The sequence below is a fragment of the Periophthalmus magnuspinnatus genome, chromosome 22 (assembly GCF_009829125.3).
Source record: "Periophthalmus magnuspinnatus isolate fPerMag1 chromosome 22, fPerMag1.2.pri, whole genome shotgun sequence".
In the NCBI taxonomy this organism is placed as follows: Eukaryota; Metazoa; Chordata; class Actinopteri; order Gobiiformes; family Gobiidae; genus Periophthalmus; species Periophthalmus magnuspinnatus.
The window spans coordinates 13041061-13064534 of NC_047147.1; the positions used below are offsets into that span (position 1 = coordinate 13041061).

The window sequence follows — 23474 nt, forward strand, 5'->3', positions numbered from 1 at the left end:
CGGCCCTTATCCTCAGGGTCAGACCATAAAATTAAGGGAAAAATATAAATGGCCTGTAGCAAAAATGTAATCACTTTTTTCTTTTAAATGTGACATTTGTGAAGTGAAGTTTGGGGTTGCAAAAACATACTAAATAGTTCTTAAAATGTTCTGTAAAAAACTGTTAAAAGCATATTAAAATGCTGGTGTGGTTACCTACCCTGTAGATGTAGTCCAAAATGGGGGCCTTCTGAGCATTGCACTCATCTAATGTTGGCATGGTGATGGGTTCAAGCAGCAGGCTCAGGGGAACAGCCATACACCAGTCCAACAGACACAGCAACAGAGACACCAGTAACTGTGTAAGAATATTTGAGATTTAAACCCACAGTTAAACTAATTGTGGAAAAAACTACAAAGAGAAAAGACTAAAACAGAAACATTCCACTACAAATGCACCATTCCACCATGATCGCTATGAAGGCCTTTAGATCTTGGATATTTTACATGCCCTCCTTTTAAGTGGGTACCTTTTTGTCTGCTTCCACTGTTGAGTGCTCTGCGCTGGGTAACAAAAAGGCTATTGTGGCCACAAAGATCTGTAGTGGGACAAAACAAGGAGAAAAATAATTGGATGACACACTCCTATTCATCAGCAGAGCAAGACACCTAATCATACTGGAAGTAATACCACACAAACATAAGGATAAGGAATAATTACATAATAATAATATAAACAATCAAAAACATATGAAGATTTGAATTTCTTATGCCTCAACCTTCTACCAAATAAAAGCATGTCAAATACTTATGTTAGGTATATACTAAAGAAACTGTAGAAATATATTTTATTGTTATTGTGTTATTCAGCATTTTAAAATAAACTAGTATAATTTAGCATAATGTTTTGTGTCAGTTTGTTGGTGTGTGTGTTTCGTTTCTACCTCAATGATTTTCTTTGGCAGTGCAGTATCCAACTTCTGGAGATGTTCCCAGTGACAGATGAGCAACTGCAGTACATCGCAGGCTACATGTGCAACAGCTTTGTTCCCAAACTATACAAGACAGAGCAAAAGTCATTTAAAATGTACATTTAAGAGGCGAGCATAAACAATCAGATTTTTACACATTATAAAATAATGTCGCAAGATATATATCATATGGTAACGAACTTCATCAAAGTGTCTGCCCTCTCAAGACTAAGAACTAATAATCAGTGAAATCTTGCCATTTACAGGAAGAAACACTCCCTAGGGGTGGGACATAGGACTTTTCTTCAAATACATAAAGAATGTTGGCAAAGAAAAGGTAGAAAACATTACTGCCTTCAGATCAAGAGAGAAGGTTTAGGCCAAGTGTGATGAAATTTTGTGTAATTTTCTTTAAATTCAGCTTTTCACTTACTGTGCAGATAATCAGCATAATTTCATTTCCACTTCAAGCCATGGCTCATTTTCTCTGGGCTCATTGGAGGAAAGAATTGAGCTGTTGACAATTTTCTTTCAAATGTGGATTTCTTCAGTGATTTGAAATTCTTTGTGGAGAAATAGAATTTCCTATTTCTTCCAGCTGAATGCCTCTCAACATGTAACAAGGGCAGACAATGTGGGGAGTGCAGAAATGGCCAAACACAAAAAGGGGCCCTGAGAGTTCAGCACCTGCTTTTAGAAAAGAGTCTCTCAGTGCCACTCTCCCCCCTGGATCCCCCACCCAGCCTATACCCACTATTTTGGGACTGGCCAAGTCCGTGTGTCAAGTTGTACAGGGGAGTGATTACGGCTCCATTAGAGAAAGGGGGTGGGGGGTAGTTTGAGCAGGAAGCTCGGAGATGTAGCTACTTAAATTGGCCCACATCTACTGAGAGTGAGCAGCCTGGAAATTACACCACCGCCCAAAACCTTTTCCACGGAAAAAATCCCAAAACAAACAGCCACCACTGGTTTTCTGCATCTCTTCAGTCAGAGAGAAAGACACCAGCTTTAAAACACACCAATAAGTCACATCACTGGACTGGTCATTACTCTACCTTCATTACACTAGAATAGTTCTGTAGTCCTTAAATGTAATCAACCATAATCTTTCTCAAAGCAAAATGCTATAGGACATCAGTGACAATACTATAATAAAGATTCAATTAGTTTAAAAGCCATCTATCATTTTGGTTCTTAATCATATTCATCTTTGTAAATGGCACATCATGTAAATGTATCCGTACTTTTAGTGTTACTCCCAAAACGTTGATGGCATCTTTGACTTGATGGTGTATTTTCTTTTGCATTAACTCCTCACATATCCACAGACCCAAACTGCACACAGCAATACATCTGGAAAATGGACAGAAGGTATAAAAAGAGGTGAAGTCTTTTTTAATGTTAATGTTAAATGCATGCACTTACCTTGCTCCTTCACAGTGCTCCTTTCTGGCAGACTCTAGAAGGATGTTTACCAGAAAATCCTGAAAAGTAGAATTTCCATAAAACAAATTATGAAAAAAACACATTAGAATCTTATAACATAAGTACTTGAGCTCATAAACATAAAAGTATTTTCATGTGGAATAGACACATAAGCAATTTAGGTTTGCTAACTTTGATATCTTCTTTCCCAACTACTATATCATCTGAGCCTCTGATACTCTGTAGTACTGGAATCTGGAGGTAAAGGTCTGGGAAACACACAAGGGAACCCAAGATTGTCTGTGCCTCCACCCTGGGCGCCTGAGGAGAGGGAAAAAAAAGGTTTATACAAACCTATTTTTTAATAATTATAATAAATTGTAGTTTTTTTTTACAGTATAGTTTTTCAGTTTATAGAGGTGCTCTGATTGATTGGCCCAGTTTGATCACTCACTTTTCATGGCCAATCAGCCATACTGATCGCCCACATAGGTAATTGATGGCCAACTAGAGGCACATTATTTGTTTAAACTGCCCATTTTGGTTGAATTTCATATAAACAAAAGATTATATAATTTTTTTCAAATAATAAATATACTGACTGGCCAAAAAAAAAGTCACCACCAAAAAAGAAAAGGTCACACAATATTTCGTTGGGCTGCTTTTAGCTTTGATTACGGCATGCATTCGCTGTGGCATTGTTTTGATAAGCTTCTGCAATGTCACAAGATTTATTTCCATCCAGTGTTGCATACATTTTTCACCAAGATCTTGCGTTGATGATGGTAGAGTCTGACTGGGATGTGCTGGAGAAGGCTTTGTGCAGCAAAGATTCTCAATGAGGTTAAGGTCTGGACTCTAGAGTGGCCAATCCATGTGTGAAAATTATGTCTCATGCTCCCTGAACCACTCTCTCACAATTTGGGCCCGATGAATCCTGGCATTGTCATCTTGGAATATGCCCGTGCCATGAAGAAAGAAAAAAAATCCATTGATGGACTAATCTGGTCATTCAGTGTATTCAGGTGTCAGCTGACCTCATTCTTTGAGCACAGACTGTTGCTGAACCAAGACCTGACCAACTGCAGCAACCTGTACCTATTTGCTTAATTAAATCCAGGTGGTGACTTTTTTGGCCAGGCAGTGTAGTTAGCATCTTAATATCAATGTCCATGTGTTCGGTATCGGTTGTCATCGCTATCGGCCAATCAAAAATTCAGATGACCGGTATTGGTACCAGCCTCAAAAAAACTGATCAGATCACCTCTTATTTATGCCATCTGCTTGTCCCTCTAGAGATGTTATAAGTTTGACCAGAATGTTCCTAAGTATGGTAGTAAGTGTATCTAACGTTTGTTCAACACGGGTGTTTTATAGCTGAAAAACACCTTGAAAAATATGCATGAACTGAACTGTGAGCAGGGTCACCTCTCCACAGAGCTGACCTGTAACTTGACCTGTTTAATGTCATACTGTGGAAGATTCCAGACAAATCAGTAACATCCCCATGGAGACAAACAGGCAGCAGAACTTATAGTACAGTTAACAAAACAAATAATTAATATTTTAGTTATATATATATATATATAAGCCCATGTCAAGGGTACCTCAAGGGAGTCAGAACCTAGAATATTAGCAGCAGCCATAATGAAGTCTCCAATCAGCATTGTGAAGCCTGGCAGTCCAAGAAAGAAGAATCGAGGAGAACAAAATCCAATGATTGTGTTCAAAACATCCTGATGACACATACAGAAGAGAAGCATGAATAATAGACAGAACGCTAAAGACACAATGCAGTTTTTTTGTGGCAATTCTGAAACTGCTTTTAGTGTAGAGTAACAAAATAAGCAGTGATATGGTTTATACACGATTCATTGTTTTAACTTGTTTTCTAAAAAGAAAAATCACAACAAAACATTGTTTATTTCTTATAGATTTAATAAATCCATAAGCCCATATATATATTTAGGGTAAATAGGTGAGCTGTTTTGGCTGAAATTGAGAGCCAATTAATTGAATGAGAATTTCACTTTGTGACTCTTTCACGTTGCAAATTTTCACACTTTTGCATCACATTACATTGTTGTGGCACACCTATTCATAATTCAGTGCTCAATCAAAATTTTTGTAAGCAAGCAGTGTGAGAGAAGTCATCAGTGAAAAACCTGCTATATGTAAAAGCCAAGTAAGAAGATATGTAAATTCCATAACACATATTTGGCCAAATCCATTATTTACACAAGACTTAAAATCTATTGGACACAAAGATACACCTATTGAGTCAGACCAATTACCAATGACATTTTTCTTCATTGAACTCCTTACAATGCAGTGATAGCACCCTTGCTTTTGGATCTTAAAATGATATAGCCTACAGTAAATGCTGTATGCTCATATTATGATAACAAGTATAATCGCATGACAATGTAGCTTTTAAGTAATTACTCTGGCTGTTATCTTAGACGTTTGTGTTGACATTTGTGTACAAAGGCAAGGTCCAGCCTCCAAACACCTGCCTCCTTGGCCATAAACATGTGTAAATCGTCCAGTTCAAACACAAGCCCGTTCCTCGCTAAACTAAAGGTCACTTTAGCAAACACAAAACCACACAAATCTTCCTTGGTCCTTTTCTCTCTCAAGCAAACACATACACACACTGTACTACCCGTCTATCTGGGACATTAATAACCCACGGCTTTGTAAACAGGGAACGCAGGTCAACAAAAGAGAAATAGAATAAACACGCACAGGCAATAAGTAGGAAGTCAAACCAACACACTGCAATGGATGTTGAAAATTGGTGGGTAGAGCTCCGGGACTGAGGGCCTATTTTACCATCATTTTGTTCGTAATTGACCTCTGAAACATAATGTGCAGTGCAGTCAGAGGTAATTAGCAGACAACAAACTGTTGCTTGATTGCTTGAAATGAGCATTTTAGAGGAAGACACAAATATAAAATGCAAAGTGTTTTCCATTGTGCGTGTAAGTAGAGGGAACCTGGATTGAGGTGTGTGTATAGAAATGGGAACAGACCCCTGCATGTGGCTGTGTGTTGGCAGTAGGAATGGCCCCTACATCAACAAAAGGTGCATTAACGCAAGTCTGAATAGAGCCACCTCAGGCCTTTTATTTGGCCTCATCTCCAGAAAAGCACACGCTGTCCACCTGCTGGACCCCGGGGGTGACAGAGTTCACTCCAACATTACATCATTTACCAAACACTAGAACATTCTGCCTCTGCTTAGTGAATGTATATGTGTTATATGTAATCCTCAATACCTATCCCCTAATGTAATTAAACTACTTCCCCAAGTAAGCATTATGGTGTATAAATTATTAAAATAGTATTTCTAATGGCTCTTTCAAAATGCATTCCAAATTTCTTTTAAGCAGATATTTTTTGTGCTGTGTCAATAAAAATACAGTAATTTCAAAGCAGAGGAGACACTGTACCTATTAGGTGGATTACCACTATTGTGTTATGGACGTGCCTTCATGAGACCAGTGACCAGTGAGAGGCAGACAATCAGGACAATAGCGCCGACCTTGGCACTCTTTCAGCTGAAATAAGACCTCTCAGCGAACTGTTATTTTCTTTAAGCTTAGATGAATAGAGCAGTAATAATTTATAGTGATGGACATTCCACTCTGTATTTTAACACAATTTGAAACAAATCGTCTTGAAATGTTCTTGTAGTAAAAGGGACATAATTTAGTTTGATATTCAGTAACGCACATAAATAGTATGTTTGAATTGTTGCAATGTGTTTAGTAGTAGTAGTGTATTCACTATTGCAGTATTCAAAAGTTGAAAATTTAAGTTTAAGAATAAAATCTAAATACAATAATATTGTCTTCGACCATTGTGCTTAGTTATGCACATATAATGAGTAACTAAACATATGCATATGTGTCAAATTATTTAGAGTTTACAAATTGTTGATAATGTATATGCATTTTTGTGGGGTAGGGGTGAAAGCTGGGGTGAAGGAGGAGGGGAAAAATAAGAGGACTTTCTTATGTTAAGCAGGCGTGCGGCTGTCCTCTATTGTGTGGCGTGAGGACTCTTTTCTCCAGCCAATTTGAGCATGCTTCAGTGGCCAGCCTGGCTCTGGCCCCCGACGCATTATACAGAGCCACAACAAAAGCTGGAGAATGTTGCCTCATCCCTCAGTGTGCCCCCCTCATTGCTCTACTCTACGCTCCCTGGACAGATCCCCTCCCGCTCCTTTACACAATCAGAGACAAAGTCAAAGCGCCCAGCGTACTCCGGGCCCACAGCCGACGTGTCAGTCTAACGGAGCACGACAGACGTCAGTCCTTAATTAATCACGTATACGCGGCGGGGGCTCAAAACATTATTTAACAACAAGGAAAACATTCTAATATGCTTGTCGCACTGCCAAGACGCTAAAGAATCAAGCCAGGAGGGCAACACACACACGCGCGCACGCAAGCTTTTGTCCTGGGTCTTTGTTTTAGAGATTCCATTCATCTCCACTCAGCTTCATTTGATAGCAACAGAGCTGCAACAAACTGAAATTTGGTGAGGCAAACATTATTACTCTTCTTTAACTGTTCAGTTGTCTAAAAAATGTGTCCCCAACAATTAAATCCAGAACCACCAAATACAGAATATAGCAGTTGATTGAGATTTACATGTTTAGGGTGTCTTTGAACAAAGTTACCCATTTAGAATAGTTTTCAAAATGACTGAATATAATACTCTGATATTGTTTACAGCACCACCTGGTGCTACAAAACTATTGCTGAAAGAGGGCCACCTAGTGTCAGTACCTGGTCATCGCTTGTAAAACCCTTGTGCATTATGTAGTAAAGATGCACCAAAAAGTCACTGTTTGGAAGCAGGTCCTGGTGCCTGGTCATTATCTCACAGATGAGCTTATAGGCCTGCAGTTTCCCCGCCTTGTACTCTGCTGGAAGCATGGTTGCCTGTAAGAAAGATCATAACCATTTTTAAGTGAATTACACCTGTGATTGTGTCATTATTTTTGTCTAGACATGTTTTGCAATAAATGTATATATTTCAGGTTTGTTTTGTTGTTACCCTAAACAACCATGATGCCATCATTCTGAGAGGAGGGATGAACAGTGGTTGTGGAGGGGAAGACTGGTTGTCCACACTAATGCCAAGATTGTCTCGAATCTTCAAGTGAAATTAAAATTTAGTAGTGCAAACAAACTACTGTACATTTGACAGGTACATTTCTACCTTACCTTTGCCAACTTGTGCCAAAGTTCATAAAGATAAGAAAAGACTTTGGCATGAATCTTAGGGCATCGAATATTATTTACATCACCGAGAATGCCCAATATTCTTCTCCACAGGACGAAGGCAGAATCTGCGTGCCAACCAGTGAGAGTACCACCAGCAATTATGCTGACATCATCAGTTAAACATTCACTACTGTCTGTATGAGACATAAAGAGGAAAAAACATTTCAAAGCTTAAGCAACACAAGCTCAAACATTTCTTCCCATTGTTTCTCATCACATTTCATATTTTATGAAGAATTATTCTAAACATATAAAAGTTATACATTGTAGAACAGATTTATAGTTAATTTTAATTGAGATGGAAAGAGAGATGAAGTACATGCAATGAACAAAAACTAACAAACAACAAACTGAAGGAGGACAGCACCGCCCAGTGGGCAGAAAGCTAAAATCACAAATCACTGCAGATGTGATCTTGTATACTAACTGTATATTGTAATATTAACTGCACTTCATTGAAAGAATTGTTTTTGTTTTAATTCCAGCATACATTCCTGCAATTTAAACTGCCAATATTGCCAATTAAACATTGCATTAAAAATGTAATAATGCTGAGATTTATTTGTAGAAACTACCATAGAGGATAGTATAGTAGTATAGTATAGTATAAAAGAAGAGAGCATAGAAATAATGGCTGAGTAACAGCTTAAAAGCAGTACCCAAATGATGTGGCATGTGTAAGACAGACTGATGCATGGGGTTGTCCAGGGAGCAGTCCCGTGGGCACTCAGGGTGCACTAACAGGGCAGGTGAGGCAGGGGGATTCAGAGGGTAGTGGAAGGACTGAGGGGTTGAGGGAGAATGGAGAGCACACTCAGGTCCTATAAACAACAAGGGACAGGGATCAAATCAGGTTTGAGAAGCACACACGCCACACCAAGGCAACACAGACAGGTTCACATGTCACAGTAGGAGGGGAAACATCAATTGGGAGATTCATGCAGGAGGAAATAATGCACACAAGGAATAAAACTAATCCTAAATATCTTAGAGAATTGCAGTGGACAGGAACACTAGATTAGCCAACATGAAAATGCAATTCCAAACCATCTTAAACAATCTGTATGGAAATCAACAATGTCAAATAATAACTGGTAATTATGAAAACATTTCTGAATAAAAAGACTATAGACATGGCTCCCTACCTGCTAGAGCTTCAGAGTGGCTGAGGAGCAGACTTCCCTGGCTCTGTGGCTCTGTGGTTACATCCATGTGTGTGGACTGGGTGGACTGGGTGTCAGCCTCCTCATCAAAGGCCTGCCATGTCACCTCGGCTTCATTGAGGTAGCCATTGGATGTTTCACTGCTGACACTTTCACCTTGAGTTGAGAAAATGTAGTTTAATTGTAAACATACAAAAATGTGTACTATAATTTGTAATTTTATAATTAACATTAAATTTGTTTTACTTTTCTCCCTGAGCTTGGGCCTTATAAAAGCTGTATGATCATCTGTATTGCTCTCTGTATCGGCTGGGCTACTACTCAGTTGAATAAATATCTAGACACAAGAACAAGTAAAAAGTTGCTTTTTTTACATTAAAATTTATATAATTTGGAGACAACTTGATAAATTCCGGTAATGCTCATTGAACACTCCTTACCGAGGGTGGGTCACTGTTTTCTCTCTGGCCGTCAGACACTCTGCTTTCAGAGCCTATGGAAGGCGGGGAATAATCTCTCTTCTGGCCTAGGGGACAGAGGAAGAAAAGCAGTTTAATAACTTTGATTCTGTAAATTTGTGAGCCTCTTAAATATACCTTGTATAGATTCAGAAAGTTGCTGGGTGATATCAGAAGTACTGCTGCTTCGTGGGAGTGGACTCTCGTTGTTTTCAAGCTCTTCCTCGGCACCACATTCTGATAGCTGACACTCCTCCAAGTCTACCATGGATACAATTTAAATTACCAACAATATTCAATACAGTGACCATATGAACAATGTGACATGATGAAGAAACAGAGGTGTTTTACATGCATACATAAGACATGATGTGCAGCATACAAAACTGCCACAAATCAGAGAAACAGGTGGAGGAGGCATGGTGAGGGCACATACAAACACACCTAGCTCTCAGAATACACTTTACCTGAGAGTCTGTGAGAGCAAGCAGCAGAGTTACCAGAAGAGATACCAGGCAAGAAAGAGCTCACAGTGTGGAGCAGCATAGGAACACTTTTAGTAGTGGGCAAAGCTTCATAGAGATGAACACAGTTGCTGATAGATTGGCTTCTTTTAGCTTCAGATGGGGGAATAGGAATAGGAAAAAGAAAGTAAATAGTAAAACAGAGATTTACTGACAAAAATATAATACCACCCTATAAACAACAACTAACTTTTTTTTATTCTTCCACACAAGGAGGTAAAAATGTAATCCTAACAGATTTGCAAATAAGAAATACCAAATATGCCCCCCTTTCAATCCGATCTTGGAACATAATAAATAATGAAATATAATGTCTCATCTTCAGTCTTGTGTAAAGACAAGCTATTGTTATTGTTTTTGCATCAGGAAGCTTTGTTAGTTTTCAATTCAGATGCATCATTGTTGGGTTTGGACAGTGCTTGAGTTTCTCTCAAAGAATGCAATCAAAGACTATTCTTTCCTTTCAGCGCACTTTAAGTCTTTTAGTAAGCAAGATAAATAATTTGTGCTGCCACCCACATATATGTATGCATATTAATAAGCATTACTTACATTCTTAATGAAACTATCAAAAACTGGGGTGCTATTGATGTGTCTTTTTGTATCATTGAAGAGTGGGAAGGAGGGCTACCAGGCCTTTGAAGATTAATGTGATGGAAAATCAATTAGAGGAAAAAAGTGAATTTTGAGAAGGTGGCATGTTGTGTTCTGTGTTGTTAATGCACAAACAATGTGCAAAAACATCCACACTTAAGTCAACATCACCCACCACAGATCAGACACAGACCCTAGAGAAAATAAGCAATAACCAAAGAGCCGGTGAAAGCATTGAATATCAGATTAGTGGTAGCAGTAGGAAACCATTGAACTGCCAGTTTAACTCCTAATTAGCCGGCCAGTACCAAAGTTAAGAGCAGTTTGCCCTGTTGGAATTGAGTTAATAACAATGAGTGGCCAAAGCTTGTCCCTTACATGTCATCAGGGCATTGTGCTGTACACTAATGGAGCTGACAGGGAAACATGGTCTGGAACACGAGATAAGAACAATATAGGCCATCTGCTGGCCTTTGTCCAAAGGTTTAGTGCTTTCAGCAGCACCTGGACAGAAGTACATATGTACTTGTCAATGTGTTTCAAAGTGTGGGTCTCAATAATCATGCCAGTTTGGCTGCCGTATAAAAGTTGCTGTTAATGCATGGATAAATAATGGCACATGTACAATATAACAGTGCACATGGCACCACAAATTGTATATAATGCTTACCATTGGCTTTCTGCCGGACATTGTTGCGAGCTTTTTCCACACCAGGAGCTCCTGATGTTGTTGCAGAGCGAATTCTCATTGGTTCCTGGGCCCCCGGCACGCTCTGCTCACCATGGTTCCTCCAGCTCAGAGAGAAGGAGCGTGCCACTGCTGCAGACTTCTGAGAGTCATGGCCAACCCCTGACACAATAAAAAACATATTACATTATAAGTCTTCACATACTTTTCACAGGTCTCATCCTATTTTCTTACCACGTCCCCTCTGCTTTTTCTCTTTCTGTTCGCTGAGTTTGTCCAGAGGCAGGTTGTTCATATCCAGACCATAAACAGTTCGAGCCAGCACAGTTGTTAGAGAGTCCATTATGCTGGCCCATTCAGTCACCAGCTCCTCCCAGCAGGTGAGAGAGGACAAGACTGCCAGCAGCTCGTCCCATAACTCCCGGGCAATAAATACACACAGGTTGGCTCGCACCCATGCTACAATGATGGTCTGAAAACAAATTAAAGAAATGCATTAAACCAAGCATAAGCAGAACCACTGTAGTGCAATTTAGTAATTTCCATGAATCTGCCAAATATTAAATTTTCCTCCTGAAATTCAATAATCTTAAAACATAGAACAGGAAAAGTTGAGAAGTGAATACATACTCTGAAAAGAATAGATGCTAAACGTTCAGCAAAACAGTCTTTTCTTTGGTTATCATGAGGCCTTTTCATCACGGCTTCTGTGATTCTCAGCAACACCTGCAGCAGTTGTTCCCTAAAATGCAGACACACATCTCTGAATCTCTGAAACAATTACTGAATCAAACATCAAATCTGTTAATCACCATGTCTGTGTGTTCATCGTGTGCTCCATAATCATGTGGCGATATATACTTAAAACTCCTTTGCAAACCTCCACCTGGTTTTCCAACAGTTTAGGGACATCCTGACAAGGCTCCAAAAGGAACACATTAGATGAGTTGGTCAGGAAGACCTAGAGATACATTACAAAGCAATGTGTAATAAACAATAACAAAAACACAGTACACTGGTCCCTCATTTATCGCGGGGGTTATGTTCTGAAAATAACCTGCAATAGGCGAAATCTGCAAAGAAGTCAGCTTTATTTTTTATAATTATTATATATGTTTTAAGGCTGTAAAACCCCTCACCACGAACTTTATACACTTTACAGACGGGCATGAACATTTTCTCACATTTCTCTCCTGTTTAAATACTCTCAAAGTTCCAACCTTCGTAGATTAAAAAAAAAAATACAGTATTATAAAATGAAACCAAAGATCAAGACCTGTTTTCAGGCCCAAACATGTTTGAGAAATAAAAATATAAACATTTTCCTACACTGTAAATAAAAATGATAGCTTTTAGAAATAGAACGTTTCATTGACACTGTAGGTTTTGTTGGGGAGAAAACATACAGCACTTCAGAGTCACACTGCTAGCAACCAAACATTTATGTAAATTTGGCAAGCTGAATGCATTCTGTACTGTACAGGAGACAAGGCACGGAGGAGGTTGATAGACATCCGGACGCAGAACACAATGTGTGTTCATACGGTGTAAAAAAAGCAGGCAAAATTGCACTAAAAAAATCTACAAAACAGCGAGGCCGCGAAAGGTGAACCGCATTATAGTGAGGGACAACTGTATTTCCAAATATATGCTTACATGAACCGTACCCACCTGTAGTGTGGGCTGGATACCAGCCTTGATGTCTCTGTTCTGTTCCTCAGTGAGGAAACCCCGATTGATGGCACTGCTAAATGAATATGTTCTGCCCCAGCTGGATGAGCGCCTGTGGCCAAGATTCTCCACCTACACAACCAAAATGCAAGATATTAAAAATAAACTTCATGAAACTATAGAACTGCATAGTGATCTGCGGAAGGAGTCAGATGTTTAGCCACTTACAGCATACAATATACATATAGACAATAAGTGCAATTTAAAGCAGAATCAGGGAACAAAATATTAAAAAAATTAAGATGACAAATTAGTAATGCCACACATTTCACTGAAATTAAGCTTAAATTTAGCGAGTAAAATTTTTCCTAGGAATATGTTATATGTTAATATATTATAGAATCTACAGTGCACCTTGTGTTTTACCTAAAAACATCCATAAAATAACTATAAATAAATGCATTAAATCAATTACTTAAAATCCAGTGTAAGTAAAACATCTTTTGGTTATATTAATACTGCAGGAGTGTACCTGTACATGCATGCTGTTATTATCTGCAGTGATGATCTGTGCTGTGCCTTCATCCACTTCATCCCCCTGTGTGTTCTTTTCAGGTTCTGTCATAAAGCTTGGCTTTTCCTGCAGAATCCACTTTCTATACACACGGATTACTTTTCTGGTAGCAGATGCCTCACAGGATGGCAGCAAAAAGGCCTGACAGCGGAATAAAAGGCAAGGGTGAAAAATAACTTGTAATGAAACAAAACTACCACTAGGGGGCAACAAAGTATCATATTAGTCATCAAATTAATTAAGGAAGCCTGACATCCATATGCACAACCATTTATTTTTCCAATTCTTGTCACAATTCTTGTCACACGTACCTGATGAAAGACCTCATTAACAAAATTCACATTTTCCCTGGTGGAGAGCAGAATTCCATGCACCATTTCATAGACCTGCCGATGCTCCTCCTCAATGCTACACAGACTGGAGTCACTGGGTCTTCTGTTGGACAGAGTACTGCTGTTGGAGTGGCTCTTCTCAGGCTCTCCCACTGGTCCATTTGTGTCCCCATCAGTCTTATCCTTCTCTTGGCTGCCACTGCCTGCAGTGACAGTCTGTAACCACAAAGACAATCAGACCTAGCTAAAGAACATTCTAACTTTAGAAATGCAATTTTATCTCTTATTTTGTTCACAAAACCGCAAAACGATCAGAAGAATTTGAAAAAAATGAATATAGCCTGACATAACAACAACTCTATTGTAACAAAAGAACAAATCCGCACCTGGATGAGTTTAATAACCTCTGTGCCATTCTTGGCGCTCTGCACCGTGGCAGCACTGCTGACATATTTCTTCTCTAGAAAGAAGGTGACGAGCCAGGTGATGAAGGCCACACGAGGAGCCAGGTACTGGTCCCTTGTGCAGAAGGTGCTTTCATTATTCCGGGTGACTGGCACATACAGGGGTTTAGGTCTATGGTGAGGCAGTTCTAATAAAAAAGCAAAAGTGAGACAAAAAAAATCTAATTTGATATGCTATTCCATTACTCAGATTTAGATTTTATATTTAATACGGCCCTTTGCTATAATTACTTATGTGCAAACTCTTATCTGCTTTGAAATGTACAATAAAACTATACAATTTATAGGAATTTGTTATAAGGTAAGGAAGGATTGATTGGGCTCTACAATTAAATTTTCAAAAAAGCATATAGATTTTTTTTTCTTACATCAAGATCTGATGTGTTTTCATAGAGTCCCTTTAATTATTGAGGAAGTATATAATGCAAATAACCTTACCTAATAAAGGCTTGTACAGATTGGTGAGCTTGGTGAAAGAGGGGAAGAGATGTGGCAGGTAGTACTTCTTAAACAGACTAAAGAGGAACCTGAATCCAGTGTCCTGGTTCTCTTTGTTCCTCCATTCTAAACTGGCTGCCTGGCAGGTGGATCAAACAAAGCACACAGCAAGGTCAGACAGCAGATACAGAGGAGGCTTTCAACAGTAGCACTCAGTGAAAATAGATTGTCAGCAACAAAATAGTTAATGCTGCATCTGTTTGGCAGAATCTCACTATTCATATTACGTTACCTGAATGACCATAAACTTGAGCAATGTTTCAAGAATGGAGCAGGTCTGATCGTCAGCAACCTTTTCTCCCACTACAGCTGGTACAAGTGGTGTTATCTCCTCGGGCACCACCTTTGCTGTTTGTATATACACAGAGTAAACACTGAGTTCATATCACATAACAAATAAGAATCAAAACACACTGTCACTGCATGCCTCACCATCTGGAGGGGTAGAGAAAGGATTGTAGATGATGGTGTCCAGAGTGCAGGGTCCTCGAGAGGAGGGCACTGCAGGGAAGCCTGGTACCAGACAGGCAAAGATAAGAAACTGCTCTTCAGCACAGTTTTCCCTCAGGGCCTGTAACCACAGCAAGAAGAGCCGGATGCCCTCACAACGGATCTAGAAACAAAATTTTACAAAAATGTTCATCTTCAATTTAATAGTACTTCAGTAAGTAACTCTGGATCAATAGCCATTACCTTGAATGAGTTTCCAGTGTGTAGAAGTTTTTTAAGTATGGATCCTATATGTTTGAAAAAATGAGAGACAGCAGCATTAGCTTGTATTAAAATAAAGATTGCTCAAATAAGATATTATTAATAATAATAATAATAATAATAATAATAATATATGCAAAATTAAAGCCAACGGTAATTACGGACACTATAATATTTCCATCTCTGAATAAATTAGCAATTAATTAAGCAACATACATGAAATAATCTTGGCACCTTGTTTACATGAGCAAACACAATATTGCTATGGTTATAAAATCGTTAAGAGCCCATTACCCTTTTCTGCAACCACCCAAATATTAATAAGTTGTACTTTACACAAAGACCTAAGTTAAACTGAAGTGGCTGAAGTTACATTTTTGATGTTGTGCTATTTCAAGGGTTATAGGAATGAAAGGGAGGAAGAAATAGGATTCACCTATGCTGTGAAATTGCCAACGATTGTAGATTTTCTCAGGCAAAAGCTGCAAAATTTTCTGTAAAAATAAAACAAACAAAAAAAATCTATTAATATCACTCCATAATGAATAAAAAAATAGGCAATTCATCACCCGTGTCCTTGTTTGGCCAAGCACTAGCACAGCAGCTACTTTTGTTGATCATTTGTATAATATAAATCAAATAGCCATTGGAAAAATGTCAGCACCTTGCAAAAATATTCAACCTAAACTGGAAAATATCCTACAGCTTCAGAGTAACTGGACTGTATCTGGTACACAAAATTAGACATTACTGTCAACAACACTGTCATGCGTCTTAAAATATTGAAAACAGGTTATTTTTCATTTGAGCCATGCTTCTGCTACGAGAAAACCCATGACAAATCTGACAGCCATATTTAGTATATTTAGCCGTTTTTGCATTATCTGTGTCATCTCTCAGCCATCCAGATAGGTCCCATAGCAAAAGATTCAAATTCAATTCTCTCAACAGTTGAAGAACAGAATTTTCATTTGTATCCTTTTTGGTATTAGCAACTTGAGTGACCCTGAAAGACTCCATAGACTCCTGAAACAGCACAAGTTTTGAATGTAGTTGAATGTTGAATTTGATCTTGCCTAGATTTAATGCAGCTCCGGTACATGATGTGAATGTCTTCTTCTCTGTAGCCAACACATTATGCTGGGCAGTAACACAACAGGGGAGCCAGCTTAAGCTTTAGTCTGTGTGTATTTGTGAACACAATAGTGTGGGAGGGTAGAAATGAGATGGTGAAGCTAGCTCTGAAAGACGTCCTGCTGAGGTGTAATGGTCATAGTCCCAATGAGGAATTTACTGGCTGATACAAGGCAAACGCAGAGAGAGCTAGACTGAGGTTAGTGGAGTCCCTCTAATCTGCGACCATACTCCGGCATAAAGATAGGGGCATTACTGTGGTAGATCTGCAGCCTTCACACATTTACATGATCCGTACTTAGCTTTCCGGATGCAAGCCTAGAACATGACAAAGAATATCGTTTTCTCAAAGGTGGTCTACAAGGGCTTTCTTAAGAAAACAAAAACAGAAAAGACTTTTTGACAAAGTGGGGTAGTTAACATGTTAAGAATATGCAATTCCATTTTCTTGACCAGCAGCAAACAAAAGTGTTATGTAAAACAGATGCACCATATGGTATCACTAGCTGTTGAGTACTCACAAAAAAAAACCAACTAACTTTTTGAGCCATCTAATGAAGACTATAATATCAAAATGCAATTGGTTGGACAAAACAGATTTGTTGAGTGAAAAGACATTACCTTCAGGGGTGTAGGTAAGATGCAAAACACAGAATAAACATTTGTTGATGGCTAGCCTGCTTGCTAATATCCTAATGACTTCTATTGCTCACCATGCATTGTGCCAACTCACTCTACCCACACTCCTGGATGAATGAGAGATTATATCGACAGATCAATACTGACTCTGTAATATTGAAAATGTAATTAAATATGTAATTAATGAAGTACTGAATGTAAAAAAAAAATCTTTTAAAAATGTGTATATAAACAGCTTCTATAAAGCACAATGGATTATGAAATAATCATTGTTAACTTCTTAAAAACTGTATTAAAAAGACAATTGTGCTGTACACAGCACAATTGACAGTATCCATACAGTACAACCACCAGTAGATGGCAGCAGCAGTGCATAAACAATTTCAAGAAAGGCCAGAGTAGCTTGTTTGAAAACAGAAGCGGTTTTCTGTTCCTCTTGATGATCTAACCATCTAAATGAAGGAAAAAGAAGATGTATAAATGATGCAATATTGATTTGGCGACCTAACTGCCCAATCACAAGTAATGATGGGGCTAAGGAAAACTGTATGTGCTGAGTCAGGTCCGGGTGACAGACAGAAGGATCACAGAGAGGTCATATCCTGAGTAAAGAGGTCTGAGGAAAAGGATAGGCTTCGGCTTTCCTCTGACTCTTATGTGTCCCATAGCTGTCTCATAACCTGTCCCACAGCCCTGTGACTTCTGCTCAGTGACAGGTCATCAACAGTGATTTGGGAACCCTGACATAGTAAGCTGCTGGCTCAATCAAAAAATTTACCAATGCATCAAGCTGAATGTTAAGCTTCTTTTCCACTGGCACAGTTCGCTTGGGGCTGCCTTGGCACAGGCCAGTCACAATTGGACACTTTAGGCGTGACACAGGTCCAGCAAGACACCCAATGGTGTGACGTAGGCTTGTGCTGCCACAAGCCCCTGGACAGTTATTAAAACACAGGTGCTGAAGAGGCTTCAACACTGATAGACAGCGGCATAACAATGAGCAGAGTTTATGAGCAACATGTTTCTGTTCATGAACATGGCCAACAGCAACAGAAGATGCTGCTTTATGTCCGAGCGCCAGAAGCAGCAACAACTGCAAACACATGAGCAAATGCACAAAATGTGCCTGCAAAGCAGCGATGTACAGAGAGCCCTGTGGAAGGACACTTTTCCTTTGGCAGATCATATCTCAATTATACTCGTAATCATAACGCCGATTTCAGCAATTCACAAAAAGACGTTTGGTTTGTGACAGTTAAATGTGGCTAAAGCTAGCATAAACACAAAACTACTTCTGTGTCATCATTAGTATTTTCAGAATTTATTCCATTTGTCTGCAACTTTATGGCCCCCACTGGGAGCTAGTACCCTTCAGGGTCTGCTTTGGACCCCGTAGATGGGGTGGTATGGCTCAACCCATGAAAACAATGCTTTAATGATTTAGTGCCTCAGCACATGCTTAAACTAACATGCCATAATAATGACAAAAGCTATTGTTATTATTAAAGCCATTTACTAAAATTCTATTATTATCATCATCGTTATCATTATTATTATCATTGTCATCATCATCATTATTATTATTAAACCTATTTATTTGTTAAAATTCTTGTTGTCCAAACAGGAAATTCTATGCTGCTCTTCCAATTGTAACAAGCTACTTACTGTCCTGATGTATGCAAAAAAGGCCCTGTGACACAATGGCTGTAAGCTACTGAAGCAAAGACCAGATACTTTGCTGCTAATTCTCTGCACAGCTTCTCTGACTACCACACACTGACAAACTACATACTTAGGCCAGTTGAGTGAAAAGACTTATCCAAGGACACGACCTGCTTGTCAATATTTGATCTCATCAAATCACAAAAGCTAAGCAAGGCAGAGCCTGGTTAGTACTTGGATAGGAGACTGCTGAGAATACCGGACGCCACAGTGTTGCAGCCACAGGGGCAGCAGTGGTCTAGTGCAAACTGTTGTTGTGTCCTTAGGCAAGACAAGACATCGACATTGCCTGATATGACTATATGGTGTGTGTGTGAGAGAGTGTTGGTGGTTGTTACAGGGGCTGATGGCGCAGATTGGGAGCCTTGCTTCTGTCAGTAGCTGTGGGTGCAGTAGTATCTTACCAGTGTATGATGTGAATGTATGATGCGCTTTAAGCGCCTCTGAATGTGTAAAAAAAAAAAAATCACTCAATAATGCATTATTACAACAGTAGAATGCACTGGACTAGGCTTTACCATTTGAGCAAATGTTAATGACCCTGTGGCTGGTGGACATAAGCTCAATCATGTCAGAATTAATTTCATACACACATAGAAAAGGCAAACATGAAAACTTGGCATAATAAAATTGGGTGTTGTTGCATAGTCTAGACAGCTCTGTTTGGGCACATTGCTGTGAATGTTATATGTGGAGCAAGCACAAAGAGATGGTAGCATGGAGCAGTGATGGTGCCTAATGATAAAGGGGGGTGGGGTGACACGCGGGGAGCCACCACAAAGAGCCCCTGCACATTCATTACTAGAACAGTAGTAGGGGGGGTTTAAGCCCCTGAAAACCATAAAACAGGTCATACCGCTCATGATGACAGGAAAGTGATCTCCTTGGTGCATATTAAGAGAGTCATTAATACCAAATCTACCAAAATTGCAGTTAACTGCATATGTAAATAATGTGTGAGGTAGATGGAGTTTTACATATAAATTGTAACAAAGGACTGCGGTATTAAACAAAACCTATAGTTGTCCAAAGTAAATATGCAGGTGTTTGACTTTGTCTAATGCAATGTGGTATAAAGTGTGGCTCTGGCTCAGTTACACTGTATCTGCTGTCCACCACAGTCAACACCAGGCCTGTCACAATCCTTATCATTCCATATATGAAAGCTGGAACAATTATTGGGGTCAATATTTATTGTGTATGTAATTTCTTTGTAAAAGTGAGGAGGTTTGGGTATTTTCCTTGTAGTACGATTTGAGATGTAGAAAGTTGAACAAATAATAATAATAATAATGATCATAATAATAATAATATATATTCTGTGGCTAATTATTGGTTAATTTTGCTGTTTATTTGTTGCATTTCATGCCTTTTAATGATAACTATTATTTAAACATGGTTTAATGGGATTATCCTGGTTTGTATGAGGCATAAAGTAGCAATATTTCTCTGTAGCAATACATCATGCTTCAAAATGTGTTACCATGACAGGCCTAGTCAACACAAGCTTATCTTCTGAGAGCATAGGGAAAGGCACACCGTCATCAACAGAGGCTAAAGAGGGACAAATAAGAGCTAAGCAATAACAGTTCTTTTGAAAATGACCATGAGATAAATAAAAGCACATTTACTAATCACATGATTGAAGAAATCACACAGGAGTGGAGTTACTACTAACGTTTTTAGTAGTAGCTCATTTGCTGACTTATATGTCCCACTAATAAAAAAACTATGGTAAAACTATAACGAGATGACTTTTCAGAAGTCACTATGTGTCCAAATGTGCCGTTAAATGTTCCAAATATTAATCTCAAACACTGGCATAAGTCCAAAGGTAAGTCTATTATCATATTCAAGTGAAAAACTAGGACAGGGCCAGACAAAAAACGCTGTCCTCCATTTTTGTGTCTGTCTGTGTTTTGCTGCCATTATGATAGCCCTGCCCTGAGCAAATGTAATAGGAGATCCGGCTGTTTGTACTGGAAACTGGAGCTGCCTCCAGTTAGTAGTCAGGCGGGAAAACAAGGTAGGGGACTTTAACCTGCAACACAAGTGGGAGGCAACAGCTAAACATTTACAGAAAGTAAAAAAAAAAAGCCCAAACTTTAAGCAGCATTTCAATTCTGAAAAAGTCATCTTGTTTTCATTGGGAAGGACAGGTTTGGGAAGGACAGGTTTGGGAAGTGTGGAGATGTACTGTGCCACCATGGAAACTGTGGTCCCGCCCCATGCTGCCACTGCGTTTTGTAAACATGGAACTGACAACTACACTGCCAACAGCACAGATACAGGATAACTTACTTCAAAAATAAAGAGGATAGAGTCCAGCTCTTCTCTTTGAGATTTGTTCCCTGAAAGACAAGAAAGACTTATAGTAAAAACTTACAGTTTTAATCACATAACCAGAGGGTAGATTGCAGTCACTTCATGAATAATGGAACAATCATATGGGCCATTTTGTGACCACTTCTGGATGTGATGTGTGTTATCATGAAAGAATGCTCCCTGTGGGAATAAAACCTATTCTTATGGTAGACACAGTCCATAGATCTATAGTTCTGTAGACCTCAAAGTAGCCTCTGATGTATGCAAATGGCTCTTTAAACTTGTGAAGTACAACAAACGCATGCATTTGTCCTCTGGCACTCTAATAGCAGTAATGCACAAGAACAGTTAATTATTAAACTACTGTAAGTGGCATAACAGCAAGTGTCTAGTGAGAAGGAGGTTTTACACAGTACAATTAGAGCTTACCTTTCTGTTTTAAGTTGCTTTCCAGTGAAATGAAATTTTCATAGAAGATAAAATAAATCTGAGAGCTGTTACTCTCAAAGAATGCCTTCAGTTCACTCTTGTCAATATCTACAAAACAGAAAAAAAAAACAACAAAGTATTAGCTTCATGTAATTTCATTAGGCGCAGTTAAAACTTGTGAACAGCAGGTAAAGTTTGAAATACCAAGTACCACTAGAATGCAGATAAGAAAGAGTACACGTTCAGGAATTCTATGGTGTTTTGGAGAAGAAAAATAGAAGCACATGTCTAAACCATGTACACAGTGAGATAAGATCCTCTAAAATGCTTTTTTTAAGAAACACAAAACATAACAAACATAGCACAAATACCCCATTTGTTTAAGTCCCTTGAGAATCAGTAATGTCTCATGTAGCAGAAAAAAGAGGCATCTACCTTATCCCAGATAAGGTAGATGCCAAAAATATAAGCTTGCCCTTGTGTTGACACCTCTCATGCACAGGTTTTAGTCTATAGACTGCCTAGATTCCCAAAAGGTTCCAAGTTGCAAAGGTCACAAGGCAGACTTTTGCTCAAATTTAGTTTAGACCTCAACAAACATGTTCTAAAATGCAGATTTAAAAGTTTAATATTTTGTCATATTTTTACATTTAAATAGTGTCAAATGCTGAAAGTAGGCATGTCACAATTGCTTTATTAACTTATCATTCAATACACGATAGATGGAACAATAGTTTTTGGAATACAATATTTATATTTAATATTTAGATACTAGAGTTTTTTTTTGCAGCTCTGTCTTTTCATTTTTTTCTTTTTTAAATTATATTTTACATTTATTATCATTATTGAGTCAGTGGCAATAAGTAGTTTCAATAGTTTTGTGACGTTTTTGGTAGCAATATATTGCTCTAAAATGTGTTATCTAGAGCTGCATGTAGTAAAACTAGTAGTAAATTATATACACTGTGATTGGACCATAAAGCAGGTGGCTAACAGGCTAAAAGGGGGTAGGTTGGATGTCACAGATCTCTATTGTATTGAATTTCCGTTAAACTGTCTGGTAAAAGGAGCCAGTGCCGCCTTTTAAACACCAGCTGGTCATAGAGTGTTCACTGCTAACAGGGATGCAACAATTGTGGGGGGAGAAGAACAATGCATCTATAATCTTTAGAAAAACTGTGACTGGTGCTGAGGGATCAGAATATCAGACTAGTGGTTATTGGCACTAGTCTGATATTTCCGTTAGGAATGGTAAAAAAAAAATCAAAACAGTAAATCTCAAAACCAGTAAGAAAGCTTACTCACTTAAAAAAAAGCAAAAAACAAATATATCACTGAAAATAAAGATTTACATCCAATTGGGAGTAAAATACTTGTTTTATTTATTTGTAGAAGCCGATTTTCTCAAGACATAAATTAGACTGAACAACTTGAGGTGACAAATAAATATTGTGAGCTTTAAAGGGAGATCATGTAGCCTGCACTCTTGCTGGTTTAAAAACCACAACTGAATCTGGGCTGCCAGTGCCTTAACCTGCATATTGAGGACAAACATGCTTTGCACCTTCTAAGTACTTACATTGTATGTTCATTAAAATGCCTCAGAACCTCCTGAATTCACTCATTGAGCTGCAGAGGCAGCACTAGCACAGATTAATCATTGGCTGCAGGTGCTGAGGTTTAGGTAGGCAGGACTCAGATCAGAGAGAGTCCTTTTAGGATAACTGGATTTCAGCACTGAAACTGGCAACCCAAATGAGAGACTCATGTGAGGCTCTTTCTGCCTAACCTCATATCTGTGAACACAAATAGGTCACGATTATGAAATATTAAACAAAAAGTTACCATAAAATGCATTGTGATTTATTGACCA

General features: G+C 38.6%; 1 protein-coding gene across 2 annotated transcripts in view; it reads right to left on the reverse strand.

The window, feature by feature from the left end:
• The window catches only part of ralgapa2 (Ral GTPase activating protein catalytic subunit alpha 2), a 57990-nt gene that overhangs the window by 29917 nt on the left and 4599 nt on the right, over positions 1 to 23474 (reverse strand). For both annotated transcript variants that reach the window (XM_033988296.2, XM_055231272.1), the window contains exons 2-31: positions 21602 to 21709; positions 21149 to 21198; positions 15789 to 15846; positions 15335 to 15378; positions 15074 to 15254; positions 14874 to 14989; positions 14582 to 14720; positions 14066 to 14271; positions 13659 to 13895; positions 13306 to 13488; positions 12774 to 12905; positions 11915 to 12063; positions 11733 to 11844; positions 11337 to 11574; positions 11085 to 11264; positions 9435 to 9557; positions 9279 to 9364; positions 9085 to 9175; positions 8821 to 8994; positions 8335 to 8496; positions 7616 to 7809; positions 7446 to 7544; positions 7175 to 7330; positions 3983 to 4111; positions 2568 to 2696; positions 2376 to 2434; positions 2195 to 2303; positions 924 to 1034; positions 510 to 578; positions 200 to 337 (exon numbers count right to left, since the gene is read on the reverse strand). In XM_033988296.2, the coding sequence (XP_033844187.1) occupies positions 200 to 337; positions 510 to 578; positions 924 to 1034; positions 2195 to 2303; positions 2376 to 2434; positions 2568 to 2696; positions 3983 to 4111; positions 7175 to 7330; positions 7446 to 7544; positions 7616 to 7809; positions 8335 to 8496; positions 8821 to 8994; positions 9085 to 9175; positions 9279 to 9364; positions 9435 to 9557; positions 11085 to 11264; positions 11337 to 11574; positions 11733 to 11844; positions 11915 to 12063; positions 12774 to 12905; positions 13306 to 13488; positions 13659 to 13895; positions 14066 to 14271; positions 14582 to 14720; positions 14874 to 14989; positions 15074 to 15254; positions 15335 to 15378; positions 15789 to 15846; positions 21149 to 21198; positions 21602 to 21709 (3962 nt within the window). The remainder of the gene's footprint in view (positions 1 to 199; positions 338 to 509; positions 579 to 923; positions 1035 to 2194; positions 2304 to 2375; positions 2435 to 2567; positions 2697 to 3982; positions 4112 to 7174; positions 7331 to 7445; positions 7545 to 7615; positions 7810 to 8334; positions 8497 to 8820; positions 8995 to 9084; positions 9176 to 9278; positions 9365 to 9434; positions 9558 to 11084; positions 11265 to 11336; positions 11575 to 11732; positions 11845 to 11914; positions 12064 to 12773; positions 12906 to 13305; positions 13489 to 13658; positions 13896 to 14065; positions 14272 to 14581; positions 14721 to 14873; positions 14990 to 15073; positions 15255 to 15334; positions 15379 to 15788; positions 15847 to 21148; positions 21199 to 21601; positions 21710 to 23474) is intronic.